General features: G+C 39.0%; 1 protein-coding gene across 1 annotated transcript in view; it reads right to left on the reverse strand.

Moving 5' to 3' along the window:
- C6 (complement component 6) overlaps positions 1 to 17,563 on the reverse strand; it is a 190,146-nt gene that overhangs the window by 16,482 nt on the left and 156,101 nt on the right. Inside the window, exons 15-16 of the mRNA XM_006875400.1 lie at positions 12,720 to 12,810; positions 2,792 to 3,033 (exon numbers count right to left, since the gene is read on the reverse strand). Coding sequence (XP_006875462.1) covers positions 2,792 to 3,033; positions 12,720 to 12,810 — 333 coding nt within the window. The remainder of the gene's footprint in view (positions 1 to 2,791; positions 3,034 to 12,719; positions 12,811 to 17,563) is intronic.

The raw sequence follows: 17,563 nt of genomic DNA on the forward strand, positions 1-17,563 counted from the left end.
TCAGCCAAAGTGCCCATCAACTGAAGAATGGATAAACAAGCTGTGGTACATAAACACAATGCAGTCTTATGTTATCTTGAAAAATAACAAGGAAACTGCATGCCACCTCCTAACATGGATGAACCTTAAGGACATTATGTTAGTGAAATTAGTCAGTCACAAAAGGAAAAATACTTCATAGGACCACTAATGTAAAAGACTAAGAAAAAGAATCCATACTAATTCACTAAAGTGGATTCTTAGTTGGTCTCTAGGATGTAGGGGTAGGGATAGGGGGTGGAGGGGAAGGTGGAGCACAGGGCAGGGAATAGACACAAGAAATTTGGGTATTGGGTGGGGGGCAATATACAAGTAGGGATCGGAGAATCGAAGAACAAAGCAGATGGGAGAACAATTAGACAGGTATGAATGGGCTAAATGGGACAGAGGTAAAAAATGATGTAGGCACAGCTTTGGAACAACAGGGCTCTGGAATACAGAGACTGAGACATGGATGGAATGGGGAAAGGGGGGGAATAATGTTAAGATGCTTGGCTGTCTTTTGAATCATGGTTTTTCTTGCAATATATTATAAATCAGACACTGTTGGGGGAGAGAAAGAAATAACCAGAAATATTAACATGGAAAGCTTGTAAGCTTGTCTTCTGCCTATAGCTGATTGGAATACCTAAAATGGGGCTACAATGTGTCCAGTGAAGGAGGTTTATTGAGAAGCCTCTGCATTACATGGGAGTATAGGTAGAAGCCAGAACCACATCCAGATCTTCAGAGACAGGAAATTTTCCACTTGAAAGGACAAGCAGACCAGCCAGGAGCAGCCAGAAAACCAGAAGATACTTCTTGAAAGAAGGAATTACAGGAAAAATACAAAAGAATAAGGGCAGTCCGACTGTTACCACAAGAACATACAGGTTGCTTGCCCAGGAGACATCAAGGCAAGTGGTCAGATCCTGTCAGTGCAAATTATCTTCCAAGACTAAGACACAAGGGAAATATACGCTTTGATTGACAACCATGCACGTCACCCAGATGGGGAAGTGACTGAAGAACATCAATGAAGTGGCAAGCTAAGCCCTATATCGTTCAGCAAACTACTGTGAACCCTGGTGGAGACCTGGTCCGCCAGTAACAAGGCAACACGTGGGGACTCATGGGCTCAGAGTCAATGACACAGCCACAGAGGTCTAGAGTGGAGAGCCGGGCGGCCAGCGATAAAAAGAGGCCGGACAGACGCAAGAACACCCACACTTGCAGATGATACCCATTTGACCTGGCTTCAATGACTGGATAAACAGAGTTCAATTTAAAGAAGAAAGTAGAGGAAAAAAGCATAATCTGATACAATTCGATAAACATGACCTACACCTATAAATGCAGTAGCTCAAAAGAGGAAACAAATCCCTGCTACAAGAACTATTTCCATCCCCTCCACACAAAGGGTAGACAGGGATGGGCAACTTGGACATTGGCTACCGAAAATGGGGGGAGGGATACAAAGGTAAGAAGTGACTGGCTTATAAGCTTTCAAGAGGGAACCTAGATCCAAAGGGCGTGGAGGAAGGTAGAGTCTCCACTGAATAGTTTCCAGCCTGTCCAGGAAGGGCTGATGAAACAAAATACAGATGGGTCTCTTGTGATGCAGTGATGAATAATTGTTATCAGGACTGATTGTGAGGGTTGGAAATCTAAAGGTGGACATTTTGTAGCAAGGAGGGGAGTGATTAACTTTTCAGTCTAGGAGCGGAGGACCCTAGGACCATCAATAGAGAAAAACAGAGAGCACAATCCTACCCAGTGAAGCGGTGAGGCCTGAGATGGAGGCAGAGAAGATGACATCAAGAGATGGTCTGGCTGGGGACTCGGGATCAGGAGATGGAAAGGGATGAGGACTGTGATGGGGCGGGGGGTGCAGGCTTACAGGGTACTACACCCTTTGGTTGGGTGAGGATGCATGGATGGGATGGTAACTATGCCAATGAAATGATAGGTGATGGAATGAATGTAAAGCTAATGTTCTCCCATGTAGACTATCACACAATTCACAATAAAACATTAAAAAAAATAATAAAGCATAGATAAACATCTTTCTGATATTCTCTGCTTTCAGCCAAGATCCACTGGACATCAGCAATGATATTTCTTGTTCCCCAGCCTCTTCTGAATCCAGCTTGAACCTCTGGAAGTTCTCTGTCAATGTATGATTATATCAGTTTCTGTATTATCTTTAGCAAAACTTTACTTGCTTTGAGATATCAAAGAGATTATCCGATGATTTCTGCATTCCGTTGGGTCACCTCTCTTTGGAATGGGCAAAAATATGGATCTCTTCCAATTTGTAGCAGAAGCAAGAAATCCATTGCTTTCTAGTCCAGGAACCGCTATCTTGGGTGAGACCATGTGGGGGAAGGATTAACAGAGTAGGCAGTTGGAATTCACTACTTGCTTTCTGAGAGAAAGATGAGGCTTTCTGCTCCTTTAAAGATGTACAGCCTCAGAAAACCTATATAGGGCCTCTATATGCCAGGACAGACAATAAAGCACATAACCACTATCAAAGATTTACAGCCTTGGGAATCCTATACAGGGTCGCTATGAGTTGAAACTGACACACAACAACAACAACAATGATAAAAACTTATTTTAAGAAAGGCTATGTGTAAGAACAAGGGTATACTGTTGTTAGGAGCCATTGAGTCAGCTGTCACTCTTTGCAACACTAGGTACAAAAGAACAAATCATAACTGGGTTGAAAAACAAGCATTTTCAGTATGTGGACAGCCCTGGAGCTTACCTGAACATTTTTCCCAGTCATAGCAGGTATCATAGCCACAGGTTTCTTTCTTTGTGCTCACGGATGAAAGTTTTGACCTTTCAAGACCCCATTGTAACTGTAGGCCATCTTGGCAGGAACCAATATACAGAAAATGCAGTTGTTGGCTATTCAAACATTTCTTGGCTGAAAACTCACAAGCAGATAAAGTAAAGTAATGGCTGGAAGCTACACCAAGCACACAGAGGTCTTCTGAATAAGAGCTGCCCAAGAGAGGAAAGCAAGTATTTATATATGAAGATCAGAAAAAAAAAAAAGGCATATAACCAATTTATTATGTTAACTTTCCACTTAGTTGTCTTTTCCCATTTTCCCCCCTTAAACCACTCTCTCTCTGTGCCCCCCTCCCCCCCACACCATTTTATTATCCATGTGCCTTAGATTCATTTTTCTAAAATTTCATTGTAACCTTAAACTTTCAGTTGCTCTCAAGTTAAACTTTGATTCTTTAACTTTTGACTTCCTTCCCAGTGTTTATTTTCTAGTATCCTAGATTGATCCTATCACCTGAACATTATTTTTATCATTTACCAATTCGAGAAAAAGGACCTCTGGTAGTGTAGTGGTTACGAGTCGGGCTGCCAACCTCAAGGTCAGCAGTTCGAAACTATCAGATGTTCTGTGGGAGAAAGATGAGGCTTTCTGTTCCTATAAAGATTTACAGCCTTGGAAACCCTGTACAGGGTCGCTATGAGTCAGAACCGACTCTCCATAGCACATAACAACAGCAATAATGTGAGAAAAGGAGTTCCTACATAAGAAAATCGTAAATATTGGTGGTTTGAATTCACCCTCCATATGTGCCTCCAAAGAACAATCTGATTATCTACTACTGAAAGGTCTTGGCCATTGAATACTGTAGGGAGAACAGTTCTACTCTGACATAGGTTAAGTCACCATGAGTTAGAATTAATGTAGCAACTGCTATTTTATTTCACTTGTTAACCTGAGAATATTATTGTTAGTTTACTGCCATCCCATGCCCACATTAGTAAGCAATGCACTTTCTCTTTTCTGTGCTCAGTTCCATTCATAGATACATTTTGAAGCTTTTTAGACTAGCCTAAGCCATGATAGTCCATGGTGCTATTGTGTTTGGTGCCATGAAGTTGGCTCCATATCACAGCTACTCTATGCACAACAGAACACTGCCTAATCCTATGCCATCCTCACAGTCATTGCTATGTTTGTGTCAACATATCTGGTTGATGGTCTTCCTCTTGTTCACTGACTATTTACTTCACCAAGCACGATGTCATTCTACAGGACTGAAGTATGTGAGACAGAGCCTCACCATCCTTACTACTAAAGAGCATTCTTGTACTTCTTCCAAGATAGATTTGTTCATCATTTTTAACTCTGGATTCAATATTAAGGATAGAAACATTGATTTAGAATGTATCATATCCACTGGCCATACAGAGAGCTAGTTTATATGACTCTTCTTTATACTCTCATCAAACAACTTTTTCCCCCTAATTGGCCTGGATAAGATAAGGTGGCAGAAGATGTTGATAGGATGATATGATTCAGTAGTGGATGATTGTAAACAGGGTTAATTGTTATTGTAAAAACTTGGAACTCGAACAAGGGTGTAAAATGAACAATCTCAGAAGCAGGAATGAAGGATTGCACTACAATCAAGGAAGAAGATACAGGAGGATTGGAGTACATCCTTTAGACCCTGGGATCCCTGTACATTGAATCTCTTTGACTCAAGGACAGAAGCTGTGACACCATAGGGTTTCTAAGGAACGACAGAGGAGCAGTAGAAACAGAACCAATAGCTAGAGCACCAGACACAGCAATGGGCTTTCTCACCTATGAAGCAAGTAAAGGGGAGTGTCTTTAGTCAGGAGACTCATCTGTAGAGTAGGGTGTCTCAATGCACATAACTTGGGAGCTAGGTTTGCTGACCCACAGAGTTAGAGCTGAGCACCTCTGGCTGAGGCTTATAGAGAAGTGGAGTGTCCTTTGGGAATTTATAAGCAGTGCTAAAAGATCTTTGTAAGGAGCACTGATAACTAAGTGGTTATGAGTCGGGCTACTAATATCAAGATCAGCAGTTTGAAATGACCACCCATTCTGCAGGAGAAAGATGAGGCTTTTTGCTCCCATAAAGATTTACAGCCATGGAAACCCTATACAGCTTTGCTAGGAGTCGGAATTGACTCCACGGCATACTGCCACTACCACCACACAAGGTCTTTGTAACATTGTTGGATCAGGACAGAGATCAAGGGACCTATGGCTGAAAGGCCAAGAACAAAAGAGAGGCCTGCCCTTGGACAGGGCAGATAAGAGACTGCCCTGACTGAAAGTACTGTGTCTTGAAGATTTCTAATCCTAAATTGTAACCTGTTAACTTTCTTAATAATCCCCATAATTGTATTGTTTCTGGGTTCTGTGTCACCATTCCTATGAATTACCAAACCAGCTGAGAAGTAGTGTGCTGTGGGAAGGACACTAGTCAGAATTTGTAGAGAAGGTTGAGGGTAGTTGCTTGTCTGACCTCAGCTTCAAAAGAATTGGCCTTGGGCTCATGGATCTGATCCTCCTTCACCTGGTGAAGTAATAGGACAGATGTTGCTTCCATATTATTTTTTACAATGCTTTTACTAAGTAAGTTTTCAAGGTGCATTGAAGGCATTGGCAAAGAACAAGATTCCAGTAATTGATGGAACACAAACTGAAAACTTTCCACAAAGTAATGCAGCACTTGAGGCACTCATTCATCTATGTCAAGAACTTTAGAAGACAGCTACCTGGCCAACTGAAAGAGATCCATATTTGCGCCCATTCCAAAAAGAGGTGATGTAACAGAATGTGGAAACCATCAGACAATATTATTAATATTACATATAAGTGAAGTTTTGTTAAGGATAACTAAAAAGAGCTGCAATAGTGCTTGAAGGGAATTGTCAGAGAGGTTCAAACTGGATTCAGATGAAGACATGGAATGAGGGATACCATTGCTGATATCAGATGAATCTTGGCTGAAAGCAGAAAATACCAGAAAGATGTTTACCTCTGTTTTATTGACTGTGTGGATCATGACAAGCTATCGATAGAATTGTGGAGAATGAGTATTCTGAAACATTTAATTGTGCTTACAAGGAGCCTTTACATAGATCAAGAGACAGTCATTCAAACAGAACAAAGGGATACTGAATGATTTAAAATCAAGAAAGATTTGGGCCAGGGTTGTATTCTTGCACCATATTTATTCAACCAGTGTACTTAGCAAATAATCTGCGAAGTTGGATTATTTGGAAGAAGAATGTGGCATCAAGATTGGAGGAAGACTCTTTAGTGATCTACAATATACAGATGATAAAACTTTGCTTGCTGAAAGCGAAGAGGACTTAAGATATTTACTGTTGTTGTGGTTGTTAAGTGCTGTGGAGTTGGTTCCAACCCATAGCGACCTGTATAGGGTTTCCAAGGAACATCTGGTGAGCTTGAACCACTGACTTTGTAGTTCATGCTGATGTTACAGTCCAGAACACTAACCCACAGTGCCACACCAGGACTCTAAAATACTTACTAATGAAGATCAAAGGGAGCTCTGGAAGCATATTGGTTATGAGTCGGGCTGATAACCTCAAGGTCAGCAGTTCAAAACTACCAGCCATTCCACAGGATAAAGATGAAGCTTTCTGCTCCCTTAAAAATTTACAGCCTTGGAAACCCTATGCATCATCATTGAGTCCGAACTGATTCCATGGCACACCACTACCACCACCACTACTACGACCAATGAAGATCAAAGACCACTAGCTTCAGTATGGGTTACATCGCAATGTAACAAAAATATAAACCCTTGCCACTGGACCAATAAACAACATTATAAATGGAGAAAAGAATGAAGGTGTCAAAGCTTCATTTTGCTTGTTTTACTATTATCACTCATGGAAAATGCAGACAAGAAATCAAATGATGAATTGTATTAGGCAAATCTGCTGCACAAGTCTTGTTGAAAGTATTCAAGAGCAAAGATGTCAGTTTGAGGAGTAAGGTGTACCTAACCCAAGTCATGGTATTTTCCATAGCTTCACATGCATGTGAAAATTGACAGTAAGTAAGGAATACTGTAAAAGAACGGATACATTTGGGTTATCATGTTGGAAAAGAATATTAAAAGTACCATGGGCTGACTGCTAGAAGAACAAAAAAATTTGTGTTGAAAGAAGTACAGTTAGAATGTTCCTTAAAAGCCTGGATGGTGAGATTTAGTCTCTCATGTTTTGGAGATATTATCAGGATATGCTAGTCCCTGGAAAAGGACATCATGCTAGGTAGAGGGTCAGTAAAAAATAGGAAGACCCTGAAGAGATTGATTGGCACAGTGGCAGCAGCACTGAGCTGAAGCTTCACAAAGATTGTGAGGATAGTACAGGATCAGGCAGTGTTTTGTTCTGTTGTACATAAAATCATCATGAGTAGGAACTGACTCTACAGCACCTAACAACAACACATACATTGACCACATTAATAGAATACATGGGAATCAAATTGACTGCAACTGTGGCAAGAGATGATAGAGAAACGAAATATCATTAGCTGAAACAAAGCAAGGAGTTGATTGTGGGACAGTCTATCAATTGCTCATATGCAGTTTAGACTGAATCTGAAAACAATTAAAACAAACCCATGAGAGTCAAAGAATAACCTTGATAATACCCCCCATTGAATTTAGAGATCATCTGAAGAACAGATTTGATGAATTGGACAATAATGACTAAAGACCAGAGGAATTGTGGGATGATGTTAAGAACATCATACTTGAAGAAAGCAAGAGATCATTAAAAAGACAGGAAATAATAATTGCAAAAACATGATGGATGTCAGCAGATTCTCTGACATTTGCTCTTGAATGTAGAGAGGCTTAAGTGAGTGGAAGAAATGATGAAGTAAAATAACTCAAGAGAAATGTCCGAAGGGCAACTCAAGTAGACAAAATAAAGTATAATGAAATGTTCAGGCTTGTAGTTAGAAAACTGAAAGGAAAGAACATGCTCAGCATTTCTCAAGCTGAAAAAAACTGAAGAAAAACTTCAATGTTAGACTTACAATATTGAAGGATGCTATGGACAAAATATAGTCAAGTATAACGCCAGCAAAGGATCCCATCAGTTTATAAGGTACTCAAAATATGACTGGGTAAGAGCTACCTCCTAAAAGTAGAGTTGACCATAATAATTCTAATTGAATAAAGCTTTCAGGACCTTTCTTTGTTAATGGGGCACAACTCAAATTGAAGAGAAACAGCTGTAAATATCCATTAATAATTAGAATATGGAATGTGAGAAGTATGAATCTAGGAAAATTGGAAGTTGTCAAAAATGAAACAGAATAAATAAGCATCGATATCCTAGACATTAGTGTTCTGAAATGGACTAGCACTGGTCATTTTGAATCAAACAACCACATGGTTTACCATGCTGGAAATGACAAATTGAAGAGGAATGGCATCACATCCATCATCAAAAAGAACATATAAAGATCTGTCTTGAAATATGTTGTCTGTGATAGGATAATATCCTTATGCCTACTAAGGAGCTCTGGTAGCATAGTGGTTACGAATCAGGCTGCTAACCCCAGGGTCAGCAATTCGAAACAACCAGCAGTTTTGTGGGAGAAAGATGAGGCTTTCTGCTCCCATAAAGATTTGCAGCCTTGGAAATCCTGTGCAGGGTTACTATAGGTCAGAACCAACTCGATGGCACTTAAAAACAACAACTAGGAAGCCCAGTTAATACAACTATTATTTAAATTTACGTACCAATCAGTAAAATTAAGAGGTAACCTATGATCAATAGCCAATGATATAGAAGGAGGAAGTAGAAGGTGCACTGAAGAGCACAGCTCTGGGAATTGATGAAGTATAAATTATAATCTTTCAACAAAGTGATGTGGCACTGGAAGAACTCACTCACTTATGCCAAGAAATTTGGAAGACAGCTATCTAGCCAACTGTTTGGAAGAGATCCATATTTGTGCCCGTTCAAAAGAGAGGTGACTCAACAAAATGTGAAATAATTGGACAATATAAACATTTTTTTAAAAGATAATTAAAAAATGACAGCAACAGTACATTGACAGGGACCTGCCAGAAGTTCAAGCCGTATTCAGACGAGGATGTGGTATGGGAGATGTAATTGCTGATGTCTGATGGATCTTGGTTTAAATCACAGAATACCAGAAAGGTGTTTACCTGTGCTCTACTGACAATGCAAAAGTCTTTTGATTGTGTGAATCATGACAAGCTATGGACAACATTGTGGAAATGAGTATTCCAGAACACTTAACTGTGCTCAGCCTGTACATAGACCAAGAGGCAGTTGTTCTAACAGAACAAGGGAACACTGAATGGTTTAAAATCAGGAAAAGTGTGTACCAGGGTTGCAATTTTCACCCAATTTATTAAATCTGTATGTCTAGCAAATAATCCAAGAAGCTGATATATATGAAGGGAAAAGTGAGGCATCAGGGTTGGAGGAAGACTCATTAAAACCTGAGATATGCAGCTGATAAACTTTACTTGATAAAAGCAAACAGGACTTCAAATACCTACTGATAAAGATCCAAGACCATAGCCTTCAATATGGGTTGCACCTTCAAGTAAAGCAAACAAAAGTTTTCACCACTGGACCAATACATAACATCCATATAAATGGAGAAAAGATTGAAGTTGTCAAAGACTTCATTTTGCTTGAATCAGCAATGATTACTCATGGAAGTTGTTGTTGTTGTTAAGTGCCTTCGAGTCGGTTCCGACCCATAGCGACCCTGTACAGGGTTTCCGAGGGTGTAAATCCTTACAGGAGTAGAAAGCCTCATCTTTCTCCCGCGGAGCAGCTGGTAGTTTCGAACTGCTGACCTTATGGTTCGCAGCCCGATTCGTAACCACTACGCTACCAGAGTAGCAGTTAAGAAATCAAACAATGTATTGCATAAGGCAAATCTGCTGCACAAGACCCCTTTAAAGTCTTCAAGTACAAAGATGTCAGTTTGAGGACTAAGGTGCTCCTGATGCAAGCCATAGTATTTTCAATAACCTACTATGCCTGTGAAAGTTGGACAGTGAATAAAGAAGACCACAGAAGAATTATTGTACTTGAGTTACTGTGTTGGAGGAGAATATCAAAAGTACCATGGGCTGCCAAAAGAGCGATCAAGTATGTGTTGTAAGAAGTATAGTCAGAATGCTCCTTAAAAGCCAGGATGATGGGACTTTGTCTCTCATACTTTGGACATATTATCAGGAGGGACAAATGCCTGGAAAAGGATATCATGATTTGTAAAGTGGAGTGTCAGTGAAAAATAGGAAGACCAACAAGATGGATTGGCACAGTGGCAGCAGCAATAGGTTCAAGCGCTGCAACAATTGTGAGGTTGCTTCAGGAACAGGCAGTGTTTCATACTGTTATGTTGCTGTCAGTGGGCACCAACTCGATAGTACCTAACAACAACAACATGCACAAAATATTGAAAGACCTAGAAAGCATCAAAAGAAGGTGGAAGGAATGCATAGAGTCACTCCAACTAAAACATTTGGCTAATGTGCATTTATTTCAATAGGTTGCCTATGATCAAGAACTGATTATAATATTGAAGAAGTTTAAGCTTCACTGAAGGCATTGGCAAAAAGTAAACAATGAATAAGAAAGACAGGAGAAGAACTGAAGCATCTGAAATGTAGTGTTGGGAAAAATATTTAAATTACCATGAACTGCCAGAAGAATGAACAAATATGTATTGGAAGAAGCATGATTGCTCTTTAGAAGTGATGATGGTGAGACTGATTTGATTCTGATTCATAGCAACTTGATAGGACATAGTAGAACTGCTCCACAGAGTTTCCAAACTGCAATATTTACAGAAGCAGACTGCTGCATCTTTCTTCTGCAGACCTTTTGATTGACCAGTTAGACACTGAACCACAAAGTCTCCTCCTAAAGACTACTTTATAGTCACTCTGAACAAAATTAGAGTTTAATTACTAAAGTGGAAAGGATTACTCAGCCATAAAGAAAAATGAAGTCACACATGATAAAAGAGGGATGGACCTTGAAAACATTATGCTGAGCAAAATAGGTCAATCAAAAAAGAAGAAATATTGTATTATCTCACTTAAATGAAATATGAGACAATACTACTACCTGGACAATTTGAACCACTATAGTGGTTTGCCAGTTCAAACTCACCAGTCACTCCTTGGAAACCTTATACATGGCCCCTATGAGTTGGAACAGGCTTGATGACACTTAATAACAATAACAACTTACTAGAGGAGTCCTGGTGTGGTTCTGTAGGAGAAGCATTGGACTGCAGGTTGGTTTGAACTGCAAGGCTGGTTGTTCAAACTCACCAGCTATTCCTCAGAAACCCTATACATGGTTCCTATGAGTTAAACTTGACTAGAGGGAGTCCTGGTGCATTGTGGTAGCATAAGCACTGGACTATTCACTGCAATGTTGTCAGTTCAAACTCACTAGTAGCTCCTTGGAAACTCTGTTCATGGTCACTATGGTTTGGAACTAATTTGACAGACCTTAACAACAACAACAACAACAATAACCCTACCAGAGGATATAACTCAGGTCACCACCCTTAGTTTCCATGGGGCATGGTCTGACTCTAATTTATAGGACTGCTTTGGTAAAGTTCATTCTCTTGCCTTGGATCTTGCATCTGGCTCATTACGTCTGACCTCCAGTTCATGGGACTTTCAGCTCATCATCTGACCTGATTCACGGCCTCCTGCAGCCTCTTGCACCAAGAGCCTATCGTCTGACCTGCCCATTTTGATTCCTTAGCTCTTGAGTCTACATGGATGAGAAGATTCCTCCAGACTGATCTCTGAATACAGATTTGGGCCTTGCCAGCCAGTCTCCATAATTTTTAAAGTCATTTCCTTTGACATTTGTGAGTTTTGTAAGATTTTGCAGTGTGTTTCAGGACCTTAAGATTTGAGGGAGGGGAGGAGTGGTGATTGATATCAAGGACTGTGGAGTGTATAAAATGTAGAAAAAGTCAAACAGTTGGGATACTTTTAACCTCCAACTCATAGGAACCAGCCTTGTGTTAATCTTTCTAAAAGAAATTATTCATATACAACACTTTTTTCACTTCCATTTTAGAATTTAAAAGCTGGCTTTATATTTAAGGGAAAAGGAAAAAGTTTTGAGATAATTGAGTTTGGAGTTTTAAAATGAACATGAATAAATCCTTATAGACAAAATGTTGTGATTGCTGTTAGGCATCCTTGAGTTGATTCTGACTTATAGTGACTCTTTGCACAATAGAAGAAAACACTGCCTGGTTTTGTGCCATCCTCACAATTGATATGTTTGAGATCATGTTGTAGCCACTGTGTCAATCTATTTCATTGGGAATATTCCTATTTTTCACTGACCCTCTACTTTAACCAAGCATGGTACCCCTTTCTGGGAACTGGTCCTCCTGCTAATATGTGCAGAGTAAGTGAGATGAGGTTTTACCATCCTCACTTTTAAGGAGGCATTCTGGCCGTACTTCTTCTAAGATAGAATTATTTGTTCTCTAACAGTCTATGACACTTTCAATATTCTTTGCTTACACCACCAACTCGTTTCTGTTCTTTCCTATCTATTGTTCTATAGCCAAAATGGGATTGTTTTAATAAACAAAAGCAATGTAAATTAGGAACCCAGGCTGTAAGATAATTAAGAAGGGTTATTACTCAGTAGGGAAGGAGGCATTTAACAGAACACAGTGGCATCAGTCATGTAAAAATTAATATGTTCTAATGTTTGTGCTTCAATAAGCTCAGCTCCTCCATCAAGCTGGTTACACTAGACTGGATTTTCTAATTTTCATACACAGTCCATAGGGTGTCTCTTACCTACAGTCTTCTTCTGGAAGCATACAAATGCATTCAGATCCTGATTGTTTTTGTCCAGGTTGACAATGGCCTTGTAATTTTGTCAGACTACCTGAAAGAATTAAAGAGATAAAAGTACACATCAAGAATCCCACATGGGAAGCTTGAATTCAGGATAAGAGAAGACAGTGGTGAAAATTTCCCATTTATCTCCTAGAATTATCTCCTGGATTTTCCAAATATGTTGTCATGAAATATTCTACTGTAAAGGTCATGTTTAGGTCTCATGAAATTTTTCTCAAATTTTCAATAAAGAACTAAAAAGAAAGTGGTTTTGGTGACATTTATGTTCATTTGCTTTTCTGTAATGAACTCCTAAAATATTTACTAGCACTGTCTTAGGTTCTGTCATAATAAACTGACTCCTGTCAATTTATAGCACTGTCTTATGTTCTGATTGTTGTTATTGTTGTTGGGTAGTATCAAGTCAGTTCTGGGTCATAGTGATCCTATGTACAACAGAATGAAACACTGCCCAGACCTGTGTTATTCTCACAATTATTCCTATGCTTGAGCCCATTTCTAGAGCCACTGTGTCAAAGACCTTGAGAGTCTTCCTTTTTTCTGCTGGTGCTGTTCTTACCAAGCATGATATCCTTCTCCAGGGACTGATTCCTCTAAATGGCATGTCTAAATTATGTGAGACAAAGTATCGACATCCTTGCTTCTATGGAGCATTCTGGGGATAGAATAAAATCTGACCTAGACTCCATGATAATGTAGCTTACAGCTTTGTGGGACAGAGAGTCTCCAAACCCAGTAATACAAATAAGATTGCTGCTAAGAGTCTATTAGAAAGAAAGCATGTAATCAAGAAAATTGACGCAGCCAGAAAAGTTATGAATGGTAAAATGGGGAAAGAGAAGGGTGAACATTCAAAGCAAAGGAAACATCAAATAAAATATACTTAAAAGAGAGGCAGTCAATGACTTTCCTGGACTTGAAAGGAAACTACTGTGGTTGAAGGACAGGTAAGGAAGAGCACAGAAAAAACACAATTGAGAATAGATGGGTGCCAGGCTCTGTGTACTCTATAGGACATTATCATATGCTTTATTTTATAAATAGTGGAAAGTCTTTGGTGGGTTTTAAGCAGAGGGTATGTGACAACATCAGGTATGGATTTTGAAAAAAGAAGTTCATTTTGGCTTTTATGTGGAGAAGGCATGGAGACCTGGAGAAGCATGGTGGATAAGAGGACCATGAGTAGATAATTTATGTGAGATTTTGGAACAGATCAAAGGAATAATGAGTGATTCAAAATCAGGAAAGGTAAGCATAAGTTTCATATCAGTTCATCATACTTATTCAGTCAGTATGAACAAATAATCAAAGAAACTGGACTATATGAAGAAGAATGTGGCATCAGAACTGGAGGAAGACTCACCAACAACCTCCATTGTGCATATGAAATAACCTTCCTTGATGAAACTGAAGAGAATTTGAAGCACTTCATGATGAAGATCAAAGGTTACACCCTTCAGCATGGATCATACCTCAATGTAAAGAAAACAAAAATCCTTCCAACTGGACCAATAAGTGTGGGAAGCGCTTAACTCCCATTGTTTGACATAGTTGCAGCGGGGGGAGAGACATTGTGCTCAGCAAATGACTCTCAGGGGGCTGGTCCCTATCTTCCCTTCAAGTTAACTCTGAATTCACTTGCAAAAATATATAATATTGCCATATTCACAGCTTTTTACTGTGAGCTCTACAAACCTTGGGAAGAGACAATTATCTCAACTTCAGTAGTCTGAGTTCAAGGAGAATTATATAAATTACTCCCTTTTACAGAAAACCTAAGTACAAAGTAACTGCATTTGTGAGACCACAAAAGCAGATAACAAATTAAAGTCAAGCTGACCTACCCCTATAGACCTCACCAAAATCAGTCACCAGCCAGAATTCACAAACCCCTACATACAAGCACCTGTGTAAATAAGCAGAAAATAATGAACTTAAGTGAAATAGTTTAACCTGATAGTCTACATTTCCTGCAGCAATTAGCCAATTTGGGCTTTATGCAACATAGCTTCCAAGCAATTTAATGAATACTTTAGAAAAATAAATAAGTAGATGTTAGTAATACTTTTTATGAAAATAATAGTACATTATGTAGGATACAAGATTGATAATTAGTTACTAAAAATAATAAGGTAGTGCAAGCATTGATGATTAATAGAAACTTATGTCACTAAGAAAATGTAATCAGGGGTCTGATAAGTAGAAATGATTTGCGTAAAGTTTGACTTAATCTTTTAGTGGAAACAAGAAGAAACAATTTATCACATACTGGGAAAGGAGATGAAAGTCAGTTTGAACATCATAGAAATATTTTTGTCAAAGTTGTCTAATGACCAGGTGCAAGAAAGTTGTGATTAACTGTGTAATAATTCAAGAAAAGATCAAAGTGTCAATTCATTATGTACTGTGTAGTTTTAAGTATAAAAATAAAGACTTGATGAGCTGGGCCAGAGGAACAGAAAAGGAAGAACAGGTAGACAGAGAAAGAGAGCCTTTCGATTGCTTTCATTTTTGCCAACTCCACATCTTCTCTCATGTCTTACAACCCCGCAGAGAGCTGGACTCCTGCAAATAAGGAACAGCATCATGATAAGCAGGGGAAATATTGAAGTTGTCAAGCTTTTCATTTTACTTGAATCCACAATCAACACCCAGGGAAGTAGCAGTCAAGAAATCATATGACATATTACACTGGGCATATCTGGTGAAAAATACTTCTTTAAGCGTTTGCAGTAAAGATGTCATTTTGATGACTCAAGTCATAGTATTTTCAGTTACTTCATATGCATGTCCACTACTCATCTGTCAGTTTGTTGTCCTATGATGGCTTGCATGTTGCTGTGATGCTGGAAGCTATGCCACCAGTATTTTAAATTAAAACCTAGACTTGCAATACTGAAAGATTCTATGTATAAAACCTTGAATGATGCAGAAAGCACCAATCGAAGATGAAAGGATTATGTAGAGCCACTGTACCAAAAAGAATGGCCAATATCCAACCATTTCAAGTGGTAGCAAAGGATTAAGAACTAATAGTACTGAAGGAAGAAGTCCAAACTTCAATGAAAACATTGTCAAAGAACAAAGCTCTGGGAGTTGATTAAATGAAAATTGAAATCTCTCAACAAACTGATATAGCACTGGAGGCACTCATTCATTTATGTCAAGAAATATGGAAGGCAGCTACCTGGACAAGTGTTTAAAAGACGTCCATATTTGTGTCATTCCAAAGACAGGTGACTCAATGGAATGTGGATATCATCAGACAAAATCATTAACATCACATGCAAGTAAAATTTTGCTAAAGATAATTTTAAAATGGCTGTAACAATACATTGATAGGGAAAGATGTTTCCCTGTGTACTATTGACTATGAAAAGCCTTTTTACTATGTGGATCATGGCAAGTTATAGACAATACTGTAGACATTGAATATTCCAGAATACTTAATTGTACTCATGAAGAACCTGTACACACACCTAGAAGCAGTTGTTCTAAAAGAAAAAAGGGAATGCTCATTGGCTTAAAATCAGGAAAGGTGAGTGCCAGGGTTGTATTCTTTCACATACTTATTCAATCTGTATGCCAAGAAAATAATCTGAGAAACTGGATTATATAATGAAGAGCGTGTCATCAGGGTTGGAGGAGATCTCATTAACAACCTGCAATATGCAGATTATACAACCTTGCTTGCTGAAAGTGAAGAGGACTTAAAATACTTACTGATGAAGATCAAAGACCACAGCCTTAGGTCTGGTTTGCATCTCAATGTAAAGAAAACAAAAACCTTCACTGCTTGACAAATAAACAACATTCATATAAATGAAGAAAAGATTAAAGTTGTCAAGGACTTCATTTTGCTTAAATCCATTATCAAACTTCATGGAAGCAGCAGTCAAGAAATCAAATGACGTATTGCATTGGGCAAGTTTGATGCACAAGACCTCTTTAAACTGTTGAAGAGCATAGATATCAATTTGAGGACTAAGTTGTGTCTGACCCATGCCATGGTATTTTCCGTAGCCTCATATGCATGTGAAAGTGAATAACTAATAGGAAGAATTGATGCAATTGAGTTATGGTGTTGGAGGAGAATATTAAAAGTACCATGAGCTGAACAAACAAATCCATTTTGTAAGAAGTACAGCCAGAATGAGCCTTAGAAGCCAGGATTGCCAGACTTCACCTCTCATGCATTGGGTATGTTATCTGGAGGGACCTAGAGGATATTGTGCTTGATAAATAGTAGGGTAAGTGAAAAACAGGAAGACCCCCAATGATATGTACTAGCACAGTGACAGCAGCGATGGGCTCAAGCATCTAATAACAACCACATATGCATATTCAAGCTGGACAGTGACTAAGTAAGACTGAAACAAAATTGAAGTGTTTGAATTACGATGTTTATATACTTTGAATGGCCAGAAGAACTAAAAAAATCTGTGTGGAAGACGTTGAACCAGAATGCTTCTTCTACGATAGGATGGTAAGATTTTGTCTCACATACTATGGACACGTTTTTAGGAGTGACTATTCCCTGGATTCTGAGGGCTAGGCCACCAGTATTTTAAATAACCAGCAGGGTCACTCATGGTGGACAGGTTTCAGATGAGCTTCCAAACGAGGACAGGTTTCAGATGAGCTTCCAAACGAAGACAGACTAGGAAGAAAGAGTGACAAACTACTTCCGAATAGCTAGTCACTGAAAACTCTATGAATAGCAGAGAAACACTGTCAGATACAGGACCGGAAGAGGGGAAGGCACTCAAAATGTGACTGGG

This window comes from Chrysochloris asiatica, unplaced genomic scaffold, assembly GCF_000296735.1.
Source record: "Chrysochloris asiatica unplaced genomic scaffold, ChrAsi1.0 scaffold00325, whole genome shotgun sequence".
NCBI classification, from domain to species: Eukaryota; Metazoa; Chordata; class Mammalia; order Afrosoricida; family Chrysochloridae; genus Chrysochloris; species Chrysochloris asiatica.